The 24599-nt window shown below is 43.0% G+C and overlaps 2 protein-coding genes across 5 annotated transcripts in view; one reads left to right on the plus strand and one right to left on the minus strand.

The window, feature by feature from the left end:
* On the plus strand, positions 1-19564 carry LOC110973024 (uncharacterized). Of its 3 annotated transcripts, none has more exons than XM_022223413.2 (9): positions 1-204; positions 2477-4732; positions 4911-5104; positions 6157-6355; positions 6870-7046; positions 9132-9347; positions 10045-11973; positions 12153-12305; positions 14893-19564. In XM_022223413.2, exons 1-8 carry the CDS (start codon positions 152-154, stop codon positions 12262-12264), a joined length of 5136 nt encoding a protein of 1711 aa, XP_022079105.2. In that variant the 5' UTR covers positions 1-151; the 3' UTR covers positions 12265-12305; positions 14893-19564. The 3 variants fall into 3 exon arrangements, with proteins under 3 accessions (XP_022079105.2, XP_022079106.2, XP_022079107.2); XM_022223414.2 differs by having other exon boundaries at positions 6873-7046; XM_022223415.2 differs by having other exon boundaries at positions 6160-6355.
* LOC110991116 (glutamate receptor ionotropic, NMDA 1-like) overlaps positions 19243-24599 on the minus strand; it is a 17122-nt gene continuing 11765 nt past the window's right edge. For both annotated transcript variants that reach the window (XM_022256295.2, XM_087134958.1), the window contains exons 13-18: positions 24138-24295; positions 23792-23933; positions 23292-23421; positions 22737-22882; positions 22141-22243; positions 19243-21798 (exon numbers count right to left, since the gene is read on the minus strand). In XM_022256295.2, coding sequence (XP_022111987.1) covers positions 21662-21798; positions 22141-22243; positions 22737-22882; positions 23292-23421; positions 23792-23933; positions 24138-24295 — 816 coding nt within the window. In that variant the 3' untranslated portion in view covers positions 19243-21661. The remainder of the gene's footprint in view (positions 21799-22140; positions 22244-22736; positions 22883-23291; positions 23422-23791; positions 23934-24137; positions 24296-24599) is intronic.

A 24599-nucleotide genomic window follows, 5' to 3' on the forward strand; every position in this document is an offset into this window, starting at 1 on the left:
GGACGGGTCATCGTTCGTTTCGCGTTACAGCTCTCCATTTACGGAAGCTGATGTGCATATATTTATGTTGTGTGGGTTGCTGTACGTCTTTGTTTAAATTCGTGAACAGGGACATCGTGTCTTGAACAAATCTGCTGAGATGCCTTGAGAAATGGACCATTTGAGTTACGGGGGTGAAGATGAAGATTCTGCCATTGTCCCAAGGTGACCATTGCAAATGAAACTTCAGATTGGTTTTGGGGTGTCGTTGCAGCACTTGACACATTCATGGCTGTTTGTTGATAAGCCAGCGTGTAGAGTAGGCCTACAGTGCGACAATCATTGTGACACTGATTGGTTCCGCTGAATCGTCAGCTGTTCACTTGACTGTCTAAAAATTCTTGTGATGGAGCTGAACCTTTTCTCGCAAATGTAACCATTTAATTGTCTGTTAATTTACATTATTCGGAATAAAAAACTTTGGAAATTGTTGGAACATTATTTTGCGGCAAATTTTTGGCAAGACATGTGGGACAAGTGTGAAAAGATGAAATTCTTTCCCTCAGGCTCGGTAGTACTACCATTTTTTCACCAGGACAGGTCTTCCCGTAGGGAAACAAACCCCAAATGTTACCTATATGTAGCAAAATAGTTTGCACTTGAATGAAGTCATTTGACTGAGTGATATGACTGAATTGCCTGTCATGTGGCAAAAGATTTCTGTCCATATGCCAGACTTCCAAACTAAGGGGCTCTGCGTTGAGTCTCTCTCAGCTCGGAGAGAGGTGGAGTGAGGAGTCCATGTGGCCATTGTTCTAGGGGGACATGTGGGACAGTTCTGCATTACCTTTCGATCATGTGATGCAGTTTGTATGGTACACTACCAAGCCTGGAGATATGAAGCAAAAAACGCGCTGAACACACCGTTAAATAAAACTTCCCATACCCCCCCTCGCAGTAAACACCAACGGCCATTTTTTTTTACAGCTGATAATGCTTGATGCAGACCTCTATACTATTGTGTTTTCACCACAACAAGAAATATGCCCCTATTTAGTATGAGATGCAGTATGCATGATTCGGAATCGTCAAACATATCAAAAGTGATGGGTACAAATTACACCGATGCCTGCTGAGTGTTTGGTCCAGTTATCTGCCCCCAATCAGGACCAGGAGGGGTACAGTATTCCAAGCAGTGGAGGGGCCTTTGATGGGAGCTGCACTTAGCTTATTCACAAACGACTGTGAAATGTATGCATTACAGTCGCACCTCTCTCATTAAAATGAACCCTTCTCATCAACATGGCTCTTTCCAACTGATGAGGGGGTGCTTCTGCTCAATTTTTGATTTGATTTGATTTGATTTGATTTGATTTGTTTGCCTTTCCACGTACAGTAAAACAATAATAGAAAGACTAAATGTACAGTAAATGCATTAAAAAGTACACTATATACCAAGACTGATTTAATATACATGTACGATGTGAGACTAACGTGAAGGAAAATGAGTGGGTAAAGGCAAATTACAAATCAAACCCACAAGTCTGCCATCAAGCACTGTGCTTCAAGTGTTTACCTTGAGTAAAATGCTAGAAGCCAGTTGGGGACTTATACATTTGGCCAGAGTGGGGTTGATAAACCGTCACACCACTGTTAAAAAAACACACCATTGTTATAATAACTTCATACTTATGGTACATGTAAAACACACAAACAGTCGTCCCTGCTACAGAGATTTTGCTCTGTTCATAACGTGTCCACTGCAGATTTAGACAAGCCAGATTTATTGTAATGATGTTAGATACATGTACGTCTGTGGGCTGTACAGACTTTGTGCATTCTGAAACATGCACCGTGCCAAAACACTTTTTAGAAAAAAGGGTGAGGGGCCTCACATTCCAGTACCTTAATTTGAGTAGGCTTAAACTTGATGCTGCCAATACATGTATGTATGGTAGCTACATGTACATGTATGTTGACGGTACATGTATTTGCTCAATAAACTGACCCCTGGCAAAATATAATTGTGACTAAATGTCACAAATGTTCAAACTGACAATACCTTCTTGCCAAGATGGTACCATTATTGTCTCCACACTTGAAAACTACTAACTGATATTTAAAACAAAGAACAAGCAAATAGCTGAGTCAGGGTACCACACAGGGTCAGCCACCATGAACCAGTAAGACCCTCTTAGTGTGTACAGAGCCAGTCAGGTCTTCTGTAGTGTAAGGATGTGCACATCCATCACCTGTTGTACTGTGTACATTGTGTTTATTTGCTAGAACTTGTCTGCATACATGTACACCCTCCATGTTATTGCCATGGAAAACACATGTTTCCAATGGCGCTTTCAAAATCCTGTTGCTGAGTAATGCACGTTAAGTGATAACAGTCAAATCCCAGACCGTCATACTTGATGCATGTTTCCCTTGTGCATCAGCTTCATCAGAATTTCATTGATTTGTCTTCTTGCTTTTCTTGTCCAACTTCCAGGGCCAGAGGCCAGCTAAATTTCAGAAAGGTGAAAAGGACCCGCATGAATGTGGATCACCTCACAGACGAGGAAAAACGATTGAGGAAACGCTTCCTGGGCCGGGAGAGGGCCCGCCGATACCGCGAGAGGAAACGAGCAACCGAGTCATCCCCTGAGGAGTCGGTCGATACCAGTGGATTTCAGAAAGCCCCGCCAAAACCAAGGTGTGTTGGTCGACCCAAGGGCTCACGCACGAAGAAGAAAAGGTTGATCCTTTTGACGCCTCAGTCTAAAAAATTTGAAAGGGGAGCTAAAGAAGGCAAGTCCTCTTCTGTCTTGTTCCTCAGACATTCCTCTCTATCAACCTCTTCCACCAAGGAAGCTGTTAAACAAAGTAACTCTGAAGATGCTACATGTTCACTGACTGTACAAGACCCTGGTACATCCGTTACTTCCTTGATAGTTAAAAACTCAGCTCCACCCACAAAAGCACATGTGAGCACAGGTGCCAAAAGTGCAGTAGCAAAAACGGGTGTGATTGTCACAGTCGGAAACAGTCTGCAAGGTGACGTAACTCTGATCAGAGATGGCTCAGTTGAAAATTACCTGAATAAACAAGATGCAAAAGGTGAAAGCATGAGTGAAGGCCCAGTTTTTCTTGATGACCAAAACGACTGCCAGCTACATGTATATAGGGAAATTGAGGCAAGCGTGAATGAGATGGATTTGCAAGCTGGCCAGGGTCACAGTGGTGAAAGTCTCCCAACTTTTGAAGAGCCAAGAGCTTCAGATGGTACTGAAAACTCCCTTGCTGATGGTAAAGTGCTCAGTGCCGATCTTAAGAACCTCTCAACAAACTGTGGCCTAAAACGACAGACTGAAACTCGGATTCGGAGAAGGAGGAGGAGGTTCAGACAGCAAAACGTGAAAGACTTTATCAATTTTTTCCCAATTGATGACCTTGGAACAATTGACGCAAAGTCTTTTGTGACTGGTTCATGCAGCATGCAAAGACAGGTTGAGTGTGTGCCGTCTGTTAAAAGGCTCAATGCACTGAAACAGAGTGGTTGCGAAACAACTTCTAAAATGGCATCAAGCACAGAGAATGTCAACAGTGAAGGCTTAAGCTATCCAAACCAGATGAGAGACACCAAAGAAAATGCCGTGAAGCTTCTGGAACCTGTCAAATCAAAGGATACCACAGAAGATTCATCACCAAGAGAGAAGATTGTTGAGAAGCCACCTACAGTTTCCCCTGTTGAATCCGTCTTGACTCAGCCGACAGGTCCTATTTCTGAAACTCCCATCCACCCCGCTCTTCCTGTGAGCTCTTTGCCAGTTGTTTATGAATCAACATCGGCACAACCCTTCACTATGTTGGGGTTGAAACTTCCGCAGACATTGCAAGACGTTCAGATCTCTGGCCTGCTGCAGCAACAGCAGTTGATAAATGCAGCTGCCAGCATCCAACATGTCCAAGGACTGAACACTCTCGATGTAGGCAGTCCATCCAACATTGTGAGTGTCCCCAAACCGTCTGAAAACAAAGGTGCACCAAGCCTCCAAGGAACCGATGGCTTGTCAACCCTGGAAGGGGTTGCGGGTGTTCAGGGGCTCTCAGGAGTTCAGGGCATTGTTGGGAACTCTGCCTTGCAAGGCCTTCAAGGGGTTACCGACCCCAGACTTCTTCCCCTGGCGGGACTGCAAGGTGTCGGGGGCCTCCAAAATATTGCAAGTCTGCAGGGTGTACTGGGAGGCTTTCAGGGGCTTAATTGTCTCCAAGGGGTTACAAATCTTCAAGGATTTGGATGCCTTCCAGGTCCCACCAGCCCAGCAGCACTGGTTGGTCTTCAGGGCTTCCCAGGCCTTCAAGCAGTCCAGGGGCTTCAGGGGATTCCAAGTCTCCAGCCGGTGACTGGCCTGCAGGGGTTAGTAAGTCTGCCAGGGGTCGCAGGTCTCACAGGGATCCAGGGTCTCCAAGGGGTCGGTCTAGCAGGTATGCAGTCGGCCCAGGGACTACAAGCTGTGGCAGCCCTACAAGGAAGTGCGTACCTTCAAGGTGCCCCAGGTCTGATGTTGGGACTCCCAAATCAAGCAGGGGCATCAGGTCAACAGGAATCATTAGCGAGCACCTCAGCCGCTGCTCAAGAGGACACAGCTTGTCAGGAAGGGGGAACAGGCCAAGGAGTCAAGGCTGATGGAGATCAAAAGATGAGGGCTGATCAGAAGAAAGGACAGCTTTGTGAGTCTGGCATTGAAAGCACTGAAGATCAAAGGTGAGAACAGTTTAGTACATGCACCAGTACACATACAAGTGTGAATCGTACCCAAATTTATGCATTCATGTACATGTACCAGTACCGATTTTCTGCTTTACATCTGTGACCCACAATTTCAAAACCAGGCTGAAGTACATGTAGATGATTGTGATTTTTGACAATTCCTCTCTCCCAGCCAAAGCCAGGTGCTCGTGTTGGGGTCGAAGGATACTGCCGCTGTCGCATCAACCCCAGAGAAGGTGCATCAACCACAGAAAGGTCGGTCGAGACGGAAGCAAGCCAGCCCCCGTTGCATCACAAAACAGCTGGGCTCATCATCGGATTCCAGGCTTGATACAGATGATGAAGAGAACTACACGCTGTTTACAGGTTTGTGAGCAGTTTATTATTTGGACATAGTTCCGTGGAAATGTTATCCTGGATTTCAAATTGTTTTTCAGAGAAAATGATCGTGTTGGGCACTGTGGCGAAGGCAGTGATGTTGGATCATTAATAAACTACCAAGCAACATAACAGATAGCAAGACCCTATCTTTAGAACATGTATTTCATGCATGATTACCTCTCGTTTGCCCACTTCAGTGAATTTCATTCCACATTGTACCCCAAAAAGGGAGTTTGCGAAGCTGTCAGTCTGTGTGGCAGCACCTAGCTTTACCTGGTCCTTGCAAAGTCCACATTTCTCAAGAAACGTCTTTGGAAGAGTTGCTCTTCCAAAAGAGAAATGGTCTGTAAAGTACAGCTCCAAACTTATACCAACAGATGACAGAACAAGATGCATGTACATGTACGCTATGAAAATTCCTTCCAGTCAGCCTGTTACCCATGGAGTTGCTCATTTGCATTAATTTATGGAGCATTTACAGTGTATGTACTGCAGTGTAAGAACACAGTGTATATCTTACTTTAGACTGATCCAGTAAGCCCCGCCCATAGCATACATGGGTGCTTAGCGTGTTCTTTTCTCCACTACCACAATACAGGTTCCTGCCGCATACATCATATGCGCGTGCATGCATGTTGGACATAAATCACGGCTGTTATTGGTCAGAAAACATGGCGTAGGGCTCAATGGATCAGTTTTATGATAAGTGGTACTTAAGCACTGTTCTTGACTCACATCATCCGGTTTCTTTCTCTCAGGCACAGTTTTTGTACCATTCATTTGAAATTAGTCGCTGGTCATGTCTTCACTACTGACAAATAGAGAAGTTTGAGCAAAATTCCAGTTTCATTTCTTCTGTGCATTCAATGCCACTGTAAAGTTTGTTACAAAACTTGCAGCATTTCTAAAGAGTACTTTCCGCACAAGTATTCATTGATATGTGTGAAAAGGTTTTGTGAATTATATTGGAAATCTTTGTGTGGGAATTCCTTTTTTCTGATCAACACTGGAAAATTGGTTGATTTTGTTGCTTCTAGAAGACAGTCTGCCAGATGACAGCAGCCAGAGTGGAAGTTCACTGTTCTCATGCAGAATATCGCCCGAGTCCCTGACCTTGGATGCCGGCACTGGAAGCACTCCGCAGAAGGACGCCAGTTCAAGGTCTGCTGCCAAGGCCACAATGGAGTCTCCCAGGCCAGGGGCAAAGCTGTCCAAGAAAGTGGAAGAGTTGATGAGGTGAGAGTAGGCTAAGGGCAGAAATGCCTGCTTTGATGAAGAGCTGTAAGCAGATTCCTGGCCACATAAATAATGGCTTACACAGTCACGAGCCAGCTCCCTTGTTTGCTGGTCACCGGGCATGCATGCAAGGATCAGCGCACATGTCAAATAGAAGTTAGTGGACTAAATTCTCACTTTTTAGTGGAACTGTATGCACACACAATCATCGCCCTAGCTACGCGTGACATGATGGCCACACACTTAAGTTGATGAATGTCTTATTGAGGCCCGAACTTGTAATAATATCTGAGTATGTATGAGTTATGGCCAAAAAATTTAACACGGTTCAACATGATTGATGTTAGCTCACTTTCGCACTTGAAGTTGAAAAGCTAGTTTGTCAACTTCCAATACCCTGGTAAGATCAACTTGACGATCCGTCCTCACACCATGTTGTATTCGTATACTCAGACTGCACCGACGGAGCCTGTTCTTACCTTTCCACCTTATCGTGCTTGTCAATTCTCTCAAGTAGCGCAACCAAGCCTCACCGCAGCCTGGACATAGACTGCTCTTCTGCTGACCCCGTGGACGAGGAGTCGCCCTCCCCACAGACCTGGAGGAGGTTCTTGGAGCGGGAGAAACAGCGAAACGATCGGCTGAGGGAGGTGGAGGAGCAGCTGGCTCACTTGCAGGCCCACGCTGCTAGGTCAGTCAAGACTAATTTCAGGAGATGCCATTAATGGGCCCTTAGCTGGACCAAGAGAGGGCGCAATGTTCCTAGCAACGCAGGCTCTTCTGGTGGGAACTGCACTTCACTGGTTCGCAAATGACTATGAAATGCATGCATTATGCTTGCATCACTGTAATTATTATAATTCTTATCAGTGTTGTATCCGAGACCTTGATGTCCTTGATGATCAGGTCTCGAGACCTACAACACTGATTCTTATTAATGATTTCTCGTAATGACACCAAGGATTTTTCAAAAGCACCCTGGGCACTGTAGCGTGCAAGCCCAAAGAAACCGGTAAAGAGGACACAATGAGAAGCAGTAACAGTTGTAGAGGTGGGAAGAAAAACCCAGAAGAATATTCTGGGTAAAACCTACGGAATCAGATAGGGACTGAAAACCCAATCCGCATGTAGACCGAGTCAGGAATCGAACCCGGACCCCAGAAGTGGAAGGCGAGGAAAGAACCACTTTGCCATTAAACCCGACACCCCTCACCACTAACAATGTGAATGCTCCCCAGAAACATGGCTCTTTTCAACCTTTGAGGGGGTGCTTCTGCTCAAGGCGAATTGCATCTCACTCAGTACACGTATGTATGTTCTGTATGTATTCTGAAACACTTGTCAATATTGTTATTCCACGGCAAATTGACCCCCAGGAACAAACTTTTGGAAATGACAAGATACCACAACCACAGTCACATACAAAGTTGGACTTTACCAATGCTGATTCAAGGTGGTCCTTCATTCAAGATTTGGGCGACATTTAGTACTGCATCATTGCTATGTTTGAAACTCCTAGACAGTGTCATTGAGCGGTGTTGTCGCTACAATGCCCAGCTGTGGTCTATAGCCACATGAGGGCTCCACAAATGCTCAACCTTTACACACTAACTAGTTTGAGCTCTTTTTGTCTACAAAATGACTCGGAGGGAATCACTCAACATATAGGGATGAGTGTAAACACCTGCTGGTACTGCATGGAGAATTCTTCAGAACTGTTTTTATGTACTCCGATTTCAGGCTTAGGTGTATTACATGCATGTCACAACCGTAGAGATTATAGTGAAGCTCGAGACGACGGGCCTTTTCTTCTACGTTACGGAAATTTGGCCCCAGAACAGGGCGACATTTTGTTCGATTACACTACCATGTTTAAACACACGCCTACGTGCTCATGCAGTCCGATACCAAGTCTTCAATGTGCGCAAAGCTTTTTAATTTTCATCTTTACTGACGGCATCAATTTCGATGCTTGTTTACCTGTCAGCATGATTGTGCTCATTTCACATGCATTAGGTGTCAGCGAGGTTCCAAGTTGTTTGTGCGTTATGGGACAATGTTATGTGCCCAGTATCCCTCTAGTTCTAGGCCCCTCTTATGATCTCTATGGTCACAACGCCCTTGTTGCTCAACAATGCATTTAATTACATATGCATACAAGCATTGCATGAGCAAGGCATGAGCTAAGTAATGTCCTCTAATTCTAGTCACAAGATTAGTCTATAGAGCACTGAAGTGACTTCGTCACGTACGCAATTATGTGCGTAAAAGCCATTAGCGCGAGAACTAGCGCACACGCTTACTCAGTTCATTTGCACTACACTTCCAAATGACTTTATGCTTTGGAACTCTATTGCACTTGATGTCTTGATAAGTGCCTTTCCATGTCTATGGCTGTGGATACAGTCACCCTGCTGTCCAAAAGTTTCAAGGAAATTGTAAGCTTTCTAACTGTAAACATTTTACAAACCAAACGCTCAAAAATGGCCCCTAAATGATGACCAGTAACTTTCATTAGGACCACTCCTCATGTGGTCAAAAGTTGGACCGCTTTCCTAAGAGGGACAACCCCCTAGCTCCAGTCCTTCAGGTGGCCATTTTCCTGTGTACCGGTATTTGAGGTGCAGAAGAACATACATGTAAGACTACTCGTTTGTTCAAATGCATGTATAATTTTCACACCTCAAGTTCCATTGGGTGTCAAGTTTCACATGTAGGTCTCTCTTTGAAGGCTAATTTGTAACATGTGTGCCTTGGTTTTTTGTGTGTGTATCAGGTGCCGAGCACTGGGGCCTAAATCCTTTGTCTCCACAGCTACGCAGACTGATCCAGAAGGATTGTTTGTCCACCAAGATGGAGGTAGTAGTCAGGCACTTCATGGAGGTGCAAACCCTGGGCAGATAGTGCAGAATACACGTACAAGCGCAGATGCTGGGCAAGCTGAGGGAAGTAGGGTCACCAATGGGCAGATTCAGCAAGGAGTGGTGACGAGGTGCCTTGAGTTATTACATTTCTTTCCACTTTTCGTCGTCCACCCGCAAGTTGTGGTTTTCCATTCTCAGTCCAGCATAAAAATTGTGACGTGGTGTTCTGCATTAGTTCATGCTTGAACATATGTTCCTTGGGTGCCTCGCAGATTACTGTCATCATATTACAGCGGTTTTTGTTTTTCACATTAGAAGCATCAGAACTGCTTAAGAAATATCAGAAAAGTGTAGAAATTTCTTCGTCAATTAAAACAATGCGTGCTTCACATTTTTCGGTCGCTGTCTGCCGTTTCATATTAAGAACTGCATTATTGCACTTCACTAGTGTGACTTTTTTGTTTGACCAAAGAACTTCTGTACAGTTGTACTGCAGTGTTTTTTTGGTGATCACATATTGATATGTGCTTTTTAAGGTAAATCACTGGCGAAGGAAGTGGTGGGGGCAAGTGGTCCCCCACTCTTTTTTTGAGGGAGGGGGGGCACAGGTTCCTGCAAGCACTTTCAGCAGGCCCTGTAAGGGACGGGCTTGATGGAATGACTTTTTAATGACTACTCCTTGATGGTCTTACAACTCCCCCCCCCTTTGAAAAATCATTCCACTGTCTTTTTATTTTTTGCATGATGCTCAGTTCACCACTCAGATGGCTGTGATTTACTCAGGTGTTGCGTAATAGGTTCTATTTGTTTTATTTTTTCGTCCAGTTCTGGTGACTCCCTTATCGTAAATTCTTCTCCTGAGGCAAACGTAAATGAAGATGAGGTATCAGACACTGTCCCGTCCCTCACTGAAGGCATCTCTGAAATACCACCACAGGCCCATCAAGACACCGAAGCCAAGATCATGAATCGACCGAGCAATATTTGGCTGCATTCGTCAAAGAGAAAAAGGAAAACATTGAGGAGGTCGGTCAGGTCATTGATGTCGACTCTAGCAGAAGGGTCTGGCAATGAGCCAAGTCATCGCCTCAACCAAGAGGAAACGGAAACAGGCGGATCCCTCAAAAGCCCCCTGTCCTTGTCTCCGCAGAGGAAGACGGCGAAGTATGTGTTTCAGATTCCCTTGGAAGAGTTTGACAGTGGTGATAATACTGTGCAGCTTGACAAAGTGTGTGGATCGTTGAGTGAAAGCAGACCAGACAACAGCCTTGAAACCTCTCTTGCAGTGAGTGTTGGCGGTTTGGTTCCCACGGTAAACCCTCCCAAAGACAGCAAGGCTGAGTTGATCATTCAGCCAAGCTCGGTATTGCCCTGGGAAGTTGAGGGTCTCTCCAAGATTGAGAGGAACCGCATCAGGGCCCGGGAGGGAATGCGGAGGCACAGGGAGAAGTTGCGGCAGGCAAAACTTGCCGCCCAAACTCTGCAGAGCCACTCAGTGGCATCCGAGGGGCAAGTCTACTCAGAAGCTTCTCCAGTTATTTGGGGATCAGGAACCTCGGCTGCTCCTTGCTCTGTGCCAGTGAAGATGCCTGACGCTTTCAACAGTGGAAAGAGTGTCAGGGGGGGAGAAGTCTTTGAAGGATTAGCACGTGGATCCCAACTGCAGTTGACACCGCAGCACGGTTTGGCTAATGCGGAGACACTGAGGGGAGAGTCCTCATTAGTTGGTCAGAACTTGGGAAAGAAACCATTTGATATTCTTGCACAGGTTGCAGTCAAAATTGAACCCACGGAAAACACAGATCAAGAGAGCGCTGATGTCCCTCATGCGCTGATAACGGAGGATTTGAATGCAAATGCAAGATCATTTACAGTTTGTGGGAGCGCTGCCGCTCAGATTTCTGACAGTCAAGGACGCGAGACCACCGCTACTCTCGAGATCTCAAACATCATGCCTGTTGATCATGCAGCTGGCAACCCCATGTCCTCAGCCCGCATCGATTTCACTCAAGAGCCCTACAGGAGCATGAGCCTTCGAGACCGCAACCGCATCCGGGCTCGAGAAGGGATGCGGCGGTACAGAGAGCGAATGAGGCTGGCCAGACTGATGCTGCCGCAGCCCTCAAAAGTCGCCTTTGCGCAGCCCTGCTCGAGAAGGGGCCCTCGGAAGGGCAGCCGCAGAAAAGCCTCCCACAGGAGTGGCAAGGACTGTGACGGTGTCCTAGCAAGCAGTCACCTGGCTGAACTGGCCAAGAGGCATGCCAAGGGCTCCACCTCATTGCCCTCGTACTCGGAGATGGTGGAGTACGACAAAGTAGAGGCCATGAAAAGGAAGCGGGCGTTTGCATTGTTGCGGACGAAAGCTCGAGGGCCAAAAGCAAAGTTGGATGGGAAGCACCTTTCCCAAGCACTTGTCATCGAATCGAGCGGACTACAAGATGCTGTATCCTCAGCATGTGGTGCAGGAAGTTTTAAGAGTGGTCACATAGCATTGGCTCCAAATGAACTCATCCTCGATAGCGGCTCAGAATCAATCAATCCAGGGCCCAAACCTGGAGATTTCAATCTCACACCAACAAGACTAAAGCGACAGCCACCTAAGCAGCTTTCAACTGTCCTGCCTGAGGAACTTGGTGGGGTACAAAATAAGAGCTTGAAGTCTGAGGAGCCAGTGGAGAACCACTCGGACCTGACTTTAGATGTGTACATTCAGGAGAAAATGCTATGCGGTATGGACAAATACGCAGCAATCAGGTACGCTCACAAGTTTATCACGAATGTATAGGACAATAATTATCATTCCGGAATCGGTTGTGTTTATCTCATTGGTCAAACTGTGAAATGTTTCACATTTCTGTAAAGAAATTGAATGGAAACAATTGTTAAGTGATCTGAAAAAAAATATCTTGACTCCTTTTCCTCCTCATAAAAAGCACGTCTGCTGCAGCCCAGAAACATGCCGTAGACTTCTCTGTTGCCACCCAGCACCTTACAGTAGCAGGGGAGACTCCAGGGGAGCAGTCTAGTGCTGAGGAGAATCTGTGAAATCAGATTGCTGCATCAGTGCAGCAATACCTAATCCATGGGTAGGTCTTCTCCCTTTGAGCCCTGCAAGATGCTTTTTGCCTGGGTCTTGTTTACCCCTTGCTGGCGGGTGTAATTTGAAGTTTTTCAAGATTTTCCGTTTTCAAAATTCTTCAAAAAATCATAAGTTAAGCCTGTTTGATATTCCGTTCTTTTTATATCGTGATATTATGAAAAAATATCACGATATCCGATATTATCGTGATGATGTCATTTTTCATTCATAAAATGAACACGACAGAAATCACCACTATGTCTTGAGAGCCACGTAAAAAAACCTGATGTATATGTATTATCTCTATATTTAGAACTCTAATGCTAGTGGAAAGCAAATTTCAACGTGGAAATTGTGGACATGAAATTATCATATCATATCATGGCACCGTATGGAAAAAGCCATTTCCACGCACACCTTGGTGGTAAATTTCGCTCAATAAGGTAACCCCCCAAAAGGACACAGCACATGCGTGTTACTAGAGGGGCTACTGGTTTTGATGCCTTCACCTCATTTCTAACTTGGCATTTCTAAGTCGCCATTCATTTCTTATAAGTCGGCATGTTTCACTCGGTCCCTTGTCTGCTAGATCACAAAAAGTCCTTCGTGCAAATCGGCATTTAAAAAAATCACGCTTCGGTATCGGTTTCCTTTGCCGCAGTTGCCTAGAAGCATCAAGTGACAAACCCCACACTTCTCGACTGATGTCTGTGTATTAACAGCACATGGTTGAGTACATCAATACAAGGGACCCTTCTAGCGCTACACGCATGCGCTCTGTCCATTTTGGGGGTCACCTTATTGAACCAACTTAACCATTGCGCATGTACGGCCATTTTCCAATACTCGACTTCAGATCCATCTCAGGCTTCAACTGTTTGTTTTCACTACCTGACTTTGAAGTTGTATGCTCAATAGCAAGTTTGATAGTGGCACAAAACATCAAATAAGATGCAAAAGAGCTAAACATTACAGAACTTTTGTTCAATTTAATTGAAATGCTTCAGGCCCACAATCAGGAATTGGTTTTGGAGATGAAGCCTGAGACGAAGACGGAGTTAAGTACTGGAAAATGGCCTAAGTGTATGTGTGCGGTATGACAATCTCGAGTCCCCAGCGAAAGAGCCAAGAGTAGTAATCCACTGGCGCTGAATGCCACAAACAGTGGTATAATCTTTCAAAACAATGATGGATTTCCTCCGCTTTTGACAACTGAAAAAATGTTAGCAACTCCCAGCAGCTTGGTCTTTTGTTCTGAATACGGTCTTCTGTTATAAGGCTCAGCTCTTTTGTCCGGCTTCGAGTATAAAGCCCATGTGCCCGAAACAGGGCACCCCTGCATGAAATGCTTAATCCCAAATGAGCTGCATTTAATCCAGTTTTATTCAACTGCGCGCAACTTGGCCATTTAATAAAATGAAAATTGATAACGCCCACAGTGTAAATCAAGCACTGGCACCTGGATACTAGACAGTCAATTCTGATTGGTCAAGAGTCTGTGTGCACGTTGCTCACCACGCGCACGCCAAGTCTATATAAGGAGATTCTTTTGGACAACTATAAAATAAAATGGATGAGGGTGTTCGGGAAAATGAAAGTAAAATTCCAGAACAAAATCGTTGGAAATCGGTCATATAATGACTTCTTTTGACTCTCTAACTAAAAAAGGTATTTACAAATGGGAATTAATATAAACTAACGTTTCAGACTGGCCAAGCACATATTTATATTCATAAATACCTAAGACAGTTTAGCCATATTATTGGTGGAGAGTCTGTCATGTGACTGGTCTGATACAAGCACATACAGTATTTGTTCCCTTACTCATCGAAACCCTCTTTGCTAGTTGGAGTATGTTAAATTTCAAAGAGGAATCACTCCCAGAGCACGTCTTCTTGTACTACAAACTACATGTACATATACATGTATAAGTATATGTGTATTGTAGCCAAAGAATTTGAAAAAAAATGGATGGCTTTTGTCCCAAACACAAAACTTGAATGTACCTTAAGTTTAGAGAACATGGATGGTCATGGGTGGTTGTCGCTTGTAATTAAAGGTAAACAGATATTGAAAACATTTAGTTCACAAGTAACAATAAATATGTACCGTTTCAAAAACATTAATTACCCCATTACTCGTGACCCCCAAGTGAATAAAAAGATTCTGCGTTTCCCCGCCGACAACAAATCCCCTTTTGGTCATTCGCATTCCCAGGCTGAACACGGTCTATTGCAAGCATGCGATACTGCATGTACTGTGTGCAATCGTAGTACACTTATACTGTACATGTTGGTGTTCTGCCGATGACGTCATCAAATCGGCCTGGGAGTGTGAACGGCCAAACAGGGAATTTTTGTGGGCGGGGAAACTCAGGATCTTTCATTCATTTGGGGGTCATGATTAATGGGTAAACATTGAATTATGATGTTTTTAGAATGGTTAAGTATTTGTAGTTATTTTGAAGTACTTCACGTGAGCTCAATGTTTTCAATTTCTGTGAACCTTTAACATCCTGAAAGTGTGGGATATATTAAGTGGAAAAACGTGCCTGCAAATTTGGTGACAGATTGATGTACTGTTTTATTGTACAGATCGGATAGGGACACTCTGAGCTTGCCACCCATGAAACACTTCAAAGATCAACAGTAACAGCATTGAGGCTGAAGTGAAGACAGACACACTTGTCAACATTATTACTTCCATATATCAGGATGCCAAGCCTAGCACAAAGATATTTGTTTTTATACAACACCTGATTAAACCTCTCTCATCTGATTGGTGAGTGGCTGATCACATGACTTGAATTATTTGTCACTTTGCATGGCATGCGTCCCCACCACAAAATCTGTGCATTGGAACCCACATACCAGTATTGTAGGTCTTTTCAGTGACATGATGAATGCATGCTACACAGATGGCTTTGTAATGCAGGAAATTTCTGAACTTGTAACTGATAACCCACTCTGCAAACACACAGAATTATATGTTTACTGTCAAATGTTGATAAGTTGCTGTCCATACATGTATTCTTACAAATGGGTCATTAGGGAGACATTTTGTGGTAAATTTTTCGACCTTAAGGAGACATTGGTCATTATGGAGACATTTCAATGTCTCCCTAATGCCCGGGCTACCAGAAGGAGGCCGAATTTTACTGTCCAGATTTTGAAAGATGATAGATTAGGGTCTAAATTGAAAACACAAGAGTTTGGTTCAGATCAGATTAGGGAATATTGAATTATGGGACAGTAAAGTTTGTGCACGTTCTTATGGGAATGTCTCCCAAGTGACCACGGTATTATTATAATTATTTACTTCTGGTAATGACACCAAAGATTCCTCAAAAGTGCCCTGGGCACTGTAGCTTGCAAGCCTGAAGAAACCTGTAGAGAGGAGACAGCGGGCAGAAGTAACAGTTTTAGAGGTGGGAAGAAAACCCTAGAAGAATATTCTGGGTAAAACCTATGGAATTGCGTAGGGACTGAAAAACCCAATCTACATGTGAACCAAGCCAGGAATTGAACCCGGACCGCAGCGGTAGAAGGCGAGGAAAGAATGTCTATGCCAACCTGACTACCCTAGAAGAATGAACATTGAAAAAGCATGAAATGAATCAGAATCAACAGAAAACTGGGGGAAAATAGAGAGGATGTTAATTATCTGCCTTGAGCAGAAGCACCCCCTCGTTGGTTGAAAAGAGCCATGTTGGTTGGGAGTGTTAACTTTGTTGGTACCGATGTAACTGCAGCGCTTTTGTTTTGTAGTCGTTTGTGAACCAGCGATGTGCAGTTGTTAAAAAAGGAGCCTCCATTGCTAGGAAAATTGCACCCTCTCTTGGTCCAGCTCGGGGCCCATTTATCAGACGACGAAGACTTATTCAGGTGTTGCCTAAAACAAATAACCAATGTTTCTCATTGTGCAATGGAAATGTTTCATTCTTCATTGGGTAGCCCTATGATGTAGACCAATTCCATCTGTCAATCAGTGAATCTGTTCTCTGAGTTGCACTCATTACGTGTAACTACGTGCTGTTTCCACTCTGTGGGCAGATCCAGTGATTTGAGGAAGCCATAAAAAGATAACCATGGCAAGACCATGTTTCGTTTAACATCAGATGAAAAGCTTGATTTTTACGGAAAGTCGTGAGGGAATTTACTTCATATATTTTCATTTTGCACATACCAGATCTAAGTTGAAATTTATGTGTCAAGAACAGTCAGCTGACCTCTGAGGTCGCATAAATAACTGTTATTTATGCATTTGTAACTGTGATTTTTCCACACCACTTGCAGTAACATTTGTTATGCATGTGTTAATCTCTTCATCAATATGGCCCCTTCATCATGTGTACATGGTTATCTCATGGTTGCAGTGTGAATTGTGCCAATTCCCAGTTCTGCCTGACTAGCAAATTAGGTCGGTTCCCGACTGAAATTTCATACTTATCTCTCCAGTCTATTCTACTCATTAAGTCATAAATTAGTTAAAGTGCATGTTTTTTTCTTGGGAAGGACATGCAACAAGGCGATCATGCTATTTGTCGTTAACTAATTTAAAACTCGGAACTAATTTTTATTGCGTACCGATGGGTGCTCGGTAGAAGTGATTTGTCAAATACATGTACAGTTCGCTACCAAGAGGTTAACAAAGAGAGGCCTTTTTTTAAGTTTACAGTTGACAATAGCATGACCGCATTGCTGTGTTGTGTATTTAAACATATGTTAATAGATTAGGAAATTTTAAATAGATTTGGACATCCAGTATGCAACCAAAGAAAGGATTGATTAAAAGGGCTACTTAAAATATACTTATGAATCTTCGTTTCTGACAGACATTTGGAATAACTCAAGTTCCCTGCACACAGCAGGCAAATAGAAGTTGTCAACCAATCCCACAATGCACTATGAAAAATGGCCTCCTTTGGCAACTTCTTAGTGGCGCACTGTATTGTGAATCACCTGTATCACTGTATTCTTAGCCTAGTATAATGAAATTTGTCTCCAGCTATATGGAGAGTAATTCTAAAGCTGATTTTAAATGTATAGTTTGTACTACGCAGGAATCATAAGGAATTTAATGAGAGATTTTAAGACACTTGATGGCGGCAGACAAACCGGTCCCTTTTACCCGTTCTGGGCATGCATGTGTAGTGATGAGCAAGCGCACGACATTGGAAAAGGACCAGTTTGTCTGCTGCCACCAAGTGTCTTAAAGTCACCTCATGTTCTTAAGTCTCCCATTGATGTCTTTTATCCTTTGACACCTTCAGAAATAGTGCTTTTATACTTCACTGTTAGTACAGTAGTCAAGATAAATGTGTTCATTTGCGTTATAGTTGTACATGTGTGTCTTCTTGCTGTATATTTATAAACATAGTGTTGTGCTTAGATGTATGAAAATCAGCTATTCTAATGACTTCAAACTTTTGGCACTTTTAGCTGTAAAGAACATTTTTTTTAAAAGCATGAACAACTATGAACATGGATATGCATTCAATCAAAAGCTGTAGACACAACTTTGCATGGAATTTCAATCAAACTAATGTGCAGAGTACTACTAGTACAATGGGTTTGCCTCGGTCTTTCAGACGGTGTACCTCATTCAAAAGTACAGGCATCCCCTCATGGCAAAGACTGATAGTTGAATCCCATTGTCTCTGTTGGCGCAAGTGAAGGTGCTATGGTGAAATTTGTGCAGATTCCAATGAAAATGGGCCAGCAGAATCAGTGCCACACTACTCTTCCTACATGGGGTTGATAACTTTTTTTTAAAAGCATGAACAACTATGAACATGGATATGCATTCAATCAAAAGCTGTAGACACAACTTTGCATGGAATTTCAATCAAACTAATGTGCAGAGTACTACTAGTACAATGGGTTTGCCTCGGTCTTTCAGACGGTGTACCTCATTCAAAAGTACAGGCATCCCCTCATGGCAAAGACTGATAGTTGAATCCCATTGTCTCTGTTGGCGCAAGTGAAGGTGCTATGGTGAAATTTGTGCAGATTCCAATGAAAATGGGCCAGCAGAATCAGTGCCACACTACTCTTCCTACATGGGGTTGATAACTTTTTCCCTTAAGCAGGACTTAAGGGTCATCACAACTGCAATCCTGTGACTAATCCTTTCCATCCCGTCCAGGTCCGTTAGATTTACATGTTCCTTTTTTCTTATGTGTTTCATGCTTTTTCACAGAAAAAAAACCTGCAGGCCACAATCAGGTACAGAAAACCAGTATCTCAGCACACCTTTAAAAAAGTACAGTCAACTCTCGATGTATAGAGAGCTTTCAAAAATACTTATGTAATTAGCGACACTTTATCTCACTCTCTTGAGTATTCCTGTATGTGTGGGCGCCATAGGTGCAATAAGAAAACTAGCTGGGCCTGCAGGACCTCTTAGGAAGCCTGGAGAGAACTGGCATGGACTGCGTCCTGTCTCCGCTTCCAGCCAGCTCATGCCCCCTCCCCCATGCACAAGGTTCTTGTTCTAACACGACAACGTGACTGGTCCCTGCAACCTTGTATTAACGAGAGTTGACTCTACATGTACATGATGTCTCTTTGACAAACCCAGGGCATTATTTTCAGTGAATTCGGGCATTTCACAGTAGTGCGCTTCCACGAGTTTGCAACACCTGGGCCAATCACAGTGCACGAAATCTGTTGACCCAATGCATGTTTGGAGAGGGTCGACAAATTTCGCGCATTGTGATTGGCCAAAGCATTTCAAACTCTTGGAGGCGCACTGTTGTGAATCGCCCATATTGTATCATGTTTTCTGTCAGTGAAACTGGTGGTATTAGGGTTTTAGTAACCAAATAAAATGACAAAACGGGCATTTAGAAAAGTTAGATCAATACATGTACCTACCCTCAACAGCATGTAGTGTGTCTCTCGCCGAAAGCTTTAAAATGATGTAGTCATTAAAAGTAGTCCTGAAATCATCTCTTTTATTTGTATATATGCAGACAATTGAATATGCATCTATTTATCAATCAGCATTGTTGCCCAGCATTATTTTTGTAATATACCCGAAGCTTTTTGCCAAACATTTAACTTTTGTACAACTGCTAATTTATTTACCATTGTAGTTACAATAAAGAATGTTATGAATATTCATAGCACGCCACCTCCATTAAATTAGCTCAGGTTGTGATGAGAACTGGTACATGTTGACAATTTTGTTGTAATATTGAGTAAAGCTACTCGGAATTAGCTAATAAAGAACCCCGGAATATTCATGTGCTGGGAATAAAGATTGATGTGTATCGTTAACTGTTATGTCAGATGTCATATGCGTTCAGGTGAGACACTTTGATTTCATGAAAGTGCTGAAATGGGTGAAAAAGAAAGGAGTTACATTATTTCACTCTGATTCATAAGAAAATGGTAGCACTGTCAAAATGTAAGTCTGTTTTAGTAATAAATGTTAGCAATTTTTTTTATGTTTAAAACCTAATGTGAGAGTCGTAAGAAATATACTTCAAATATACCCTGTTTAGCTCATCTCTGGATATTCAGATAAATAGTTTGTAGGTACCAAAATAGTCTTTTTGCAATACTCTTCACAGGAAAGCCTTCAGATTCCCAATAGCCCTGTTGTCAAAACACTGAAATACTCCTACAAAAATCAACAAGTACTACCTGTCTACTTCAGCAGTTAGCCGTCTAGAATTCAAAGTTTGTTACTGGCCCTACAAACAACAAAGCAATGGACATCATATGCCTGACTTTGTTCCTTATTTTAGAAGTTCAACAGAGCAGCCACGTCAGGTTTGATGTATACACGTACTGTTTAGTAGCAAAACTAACTGGTGAATTAAGAATCGTGATATGCATATGTGTGAGTACATGTGCTGGTAATTAACAACAAAACTTTAAGTCTCAACCAAATTCACACCAACACAAATACCTCTCACAGCTGCCTAAAATTAACGAGATACAACCGTACACCAAGGTCATAACACTGCTGTAAAATAGGAAAATTCAGCAAATATCCCCGCTAGCTTCCATGAACATCCTGAGAGGAAATGGGGGGCTCTTAATTGCCCCCCTCCAAAAAAAATGGAAAATTGAAGAGGAAAAAAGTGAAATTAGAATAAGAGAGGGGATAAGAATAAGCCATTTTCTTTAAAAACCTCAAATTTTATGACACCCCCTCCCACAGTTAATTGTTTACCAGTTCTTAGCTGATGAATGCCCCCTCCTAATAAAAATTCCCCTGGCAAAAAAAGTATTTCTCCCACCCCTTGGAAAAAGTCCCAGCAACCCCATGCTAGCTTCAACTTATGTGCCCTGGCCCCAGTGCACTCTATACCCATGGCTTCACTGTTTCAGTGGTGTTAATCCAGTGGAGATTTGGGTCATACAACTGGGAATGAGCCTATCGTCCCATGCCCTTTTTCGATGGAGAGACTTTCCACGGCCGGGTATTCTAGGACTTTGGCCATTCCTTATCCCCTAACTCACTATTGCACCATTATTGCTTCTTATGCTTCTTAAATAAACAGACTTCAAAAACTTACTAACTGATAAATGCTACTCCTATTTCCTCGATCAATTCAGCTTATAGTCCAAGTCTACTTATTCTTTCTACACTTCAACAGTTTATCATTCAACAGCAAATTTAATGTGCAATGCCTGTTTCATGAATGCGTATATATACTCAAAGGAACTGCACCATGCAAAGGCCCCTTTATTAGTGGCAATTGGATGTGCACACTTGAACAGGTTGGATTGAAACTTGATGTGTCACATGTCAACAACACCCTTATGTAAACCTGGAATCTCTGTTATTTAGTAGGACATCTCACCTTTTGCCAAGGAACTGTGAATTAGCTAAGCATGATTTGACTCTTAATTGTGGCCGACCTGGAATTGATTTCTGATCATAGGTTGCAAGCTATCCCACTTCAGTGAGCAGGTATCCACAGCAACATATATGGGAAAAGGGATGCAGCAATAAGGTGGTGCCTTCTCTAGTCGCACCAGTTACTATCCACCAGCCATGGTCAACACTTTCGGACACAACACCAGTGTCATCAAACCTGTAGAAATCAAGTGCCGATAGAGGATGATTCGAGCTGATGGGTGGGAACCTATCGAGCTACCTCAGTTTTTTTTTCAGCAGATTTTAGGGTCATCTCAGAGATTACTTTTTACACTTGATTAAGAGTAACCCCAAGAGCTACTCGAGCAACCTCAAATGCACACTTGATGGTAACATCAAAGATTAACTGCTTGACTTGAGAGTAGCATGAAGGATTACTTGGCAGTTACAGCGCATCCATGGATGGTCTTGATTGTCTTGATGATCAAGAGGCAAGCGAGTGGAGCAAGGAGACTGACCGCTTGACTAGTTGGGGCTTACACTCTTTGGAGAGGAGCAGTGAGAGTCGGCTGAGGAACCCCAGGTGTTACTGGGTATCTGGAGTATGGGTGTGGTCCTGCTTCTTCTGTTGATCACAGCCAGTGGGATAGCGCCATCCATCTCTGCATTCCAAGGCACATGTAAATGTGAATCAAACAGTGGTGAGTCACTAACTCTACAAAATCCTACAGAATGCTAATGTGAACGAGCTAATTTAAGCTGATCCTAAAATGTGAGTGAAACCTTTCGAAAAAGCATTGTCATCTCCTATATTTACGGTTGTAGATAATGTGCAGTAAAAATAACTTGTTGGCTCCATACAAAAAACTACATCTGCATAATTCAAAACTTGTTCGTGAATGTACTACAGGTATTGCATCATTACTCATCATGATGGGAACGGGTACCGACAAGTTTTATTTTGGGATGTTCATATTAAGAAGGATCATTGCTCTTTTTCTAACCTTTTTCAATTGATGATGACCCTTGGACGCCATTTCGCTTCTCCATGGGCTCTGGAGAAGGGGCTGGCACCATGTACTTGGAGCTGACCCTCTTGCGCCGTCTCTGTGTCGCAAAGACATAAACGTTTAGTGACAATTACGCTGGTTTGTCTTATGTTTGATCTGAGCTTGTTTCTGCAGAGTCATGGCCAGGCACATATTTGTCTCGCCTGTAATAAAATGTGACTGATGCTTTATAATTCTCTGCTGTAGATCCATGAGAAACGGTTGGCTAGGCCTATATGCCCCTTGAGTGTATTCCAGAGTTCTCCTTATCCACTGTCAAGGAAATGACATTTTTACAGCAAAATTCTATTCTCAGAATAAAAACCGCTGCGCTGAGACTTCTTTTAAGCCTCATGAAAGTTAAATACTTTGAAAAATGATTTGTTGGTGATGTCTGTGGAGCAAGGTCTTCAGGATTTCTCAAACAAACGGAAGCCTCCAACTTTCTCAAATGCAAAACCAACTGCCTTCCATTCAAATAAGGAGTTGACCTCGTTAAACAAACTGGACCGTTTGAGACCCTCAGATTCTGATTTAATACCGTCCCTCACCCTGACGGTACTCCTCCAATGGCTCACAGCAACCCTTGCCAGCTCTATCTGCCTCTCCTTGGTCTGTTGATGCCGCTTGTAGTGGATCTCTAGACGGTTGATGATGCAGCCCACCAGGAAACCACCGGCTACCAAGATAAAGACTCCTGGTGGCGCAAAGTGAGTAAGGGTTGTTTCAAAAAGAGTTCAGTTACCATTGCTTTGGTTCGAGTATGTTTGTCGCGTGTTTGTGGTTTGACATTTATAGATAAAGCGATATCATTTTTAAACAAAAACATTCGCATGTGAAAGGTTATTGGACTGCTGCTTTTATACTTTTGTTGTCTTCCTTCCACTTCCACTCTCTTAAATGTTGACGAACAAAAGTAGAAATTCTTATGATAGTAAAGTAATATTTTTTAAGAAGCTGCATGTCTATGCATTTTGACAGGTATTCTCAGACGGCATCCTCTCTTGTATTAATGCTCATGTTTGTAAGTAAGACCTTTTAAAATTTCTGCTTAGTACTGAATAATCTGTCTAATGCTGCATTATCCACTGTCTTATTTGACTTACCTCCCATGCTAGATAGACCCAATGTTGTTGGCTGAACAGATTTCACTCCACACTGCTTTGATGTAATCCATTTGATGTCCAGTTCACCGATCTTCCCCTTCTCGTGCAGTTCCAGGATTCGCAGAGAGATCTGTGCCATCAAATTGTAAAGTCAAAACACACTGCACTTCGTTTGCTAGAGACTACACACAATGTCATCTCTCTCAAAGAAATGACTTGAGTCTTCAATCGTCATTACCATGCACGTGCCTAGCAAAAATGGCTGGCAAAGAGGGAAATGTCGGCGATTTTAAAGGCTGACATGTTTATCTACCAGTACTCGAACACACTTTACTTTTGTGATCCTTCTCTAATGTTTTGAATGCAAACGGATCCTTCAACCCGTCTCTAAAATGTCATTTTATTTTCATGTAAATACATCCTTCCCCCATCCTGCGTAAACTAACTAAAACACGTAACTGCATGTCGTAAGAACGAAAGACAATTTCCCAGCCCATTACCTTCTGCGTCCACAGACTTCCCTTTTGAAGGCCGATGCCAAAGCCCGATCGTCCAAAGAGTTCGCCCACCGTGATCAGTCCGCAGTCACGAGACACTTCGAAGTCGAGCATAGCAGAGTCGTAAATAAAAGCATCGAGTTTGCTGGAGGGGAGAAAGGGGGATATTTTTTTCAAAATAAAAAAAAAATTCGCAAAATCGAGTAGAAGAAATTACAACCTAAAGTCAAAAAGTTGAGTGAGCCCTAAAATATGCACCAAAATTAAATGCATTCTACAATATTGGCTGTAGTCTGTGACTCTGCAAAACCTTTAATTGACATTGGCTGGCACCAGCATAGTTTCGTACCCACTTTTCAGGTCCTCAATTGCATTGTCAGCCTCCTTGTAATTATAAGTTTGCATGAAGCGATACATTGAGGATAGCTCCACCTGTCGACGGAAGTACATCTCCACTGAACTCTTGCTGACGGTGGCGTAGGTGAATGCTGGCGATGGATTCCTCATCTACAGACCAAAATCAATAAAGGCCGTTTTTTTTAATCGAGTGCGGTTTTCAAGTCAGTGTTTAAAAATATCAGTTCCTTTATTAAACAACGACGAGTCAAATTTATTACTAACAATTTTCTCGATGTTATGCATAAGTTTGTCCGCACGTTAGTTAGTTTCTACGGATTCAATTACAGAAATGTAATTCTTCGTGAAAGGGCATTACTACCTTCATCCCTGTCGAAGGCAACTGTGCCCACTTGTCTACATCCAAAGTATAACAGACCTAAACAAACAGGCATGTTAACACAGTAGCGAACAA

The sequence above is a fragment of the Acanthaster planci genome, linkage group LG03 (genome assembly GCF_054643075.1).
Source record: "Acanthaster planci isolate LZ-2023a linkage group LG03, COTS_SCS, whole genome shotgun sequence".
In the NCBI taxonomy this organism is placed as follows: domain Eukaryota; kingdom Metazoa; phylum Echinodermata; class Asteroidea; order Valvatida; family Acanthasteridae; genus Acanthaster; species Acanthaster planci.

Bases quoted from the DNA above. Each gene is read 5' to 3' on its own strand.
- LOC110973024 (XM_022223413.2), top strand. From the start codon at position 152: ATGGACCATTTGAGTTACGGGGGTGAAGATGAAGATTCTGCCATTGTC. The intron at 7,047-9,131 runs GTCAGTCAAGAC...TGTGTGTATCAG, and splicing joins TTGCAGGCCCACGCTGCTAG to GTGCCGAGCACTGGGGCCTA. The intron at 11,974-12,152 runs GTACGCTCACAA...CCTCATAAAAAG, and splicing joins GACAAATACGCAGCAATCAG to CACGTCTGCTGCAGCCCAGA.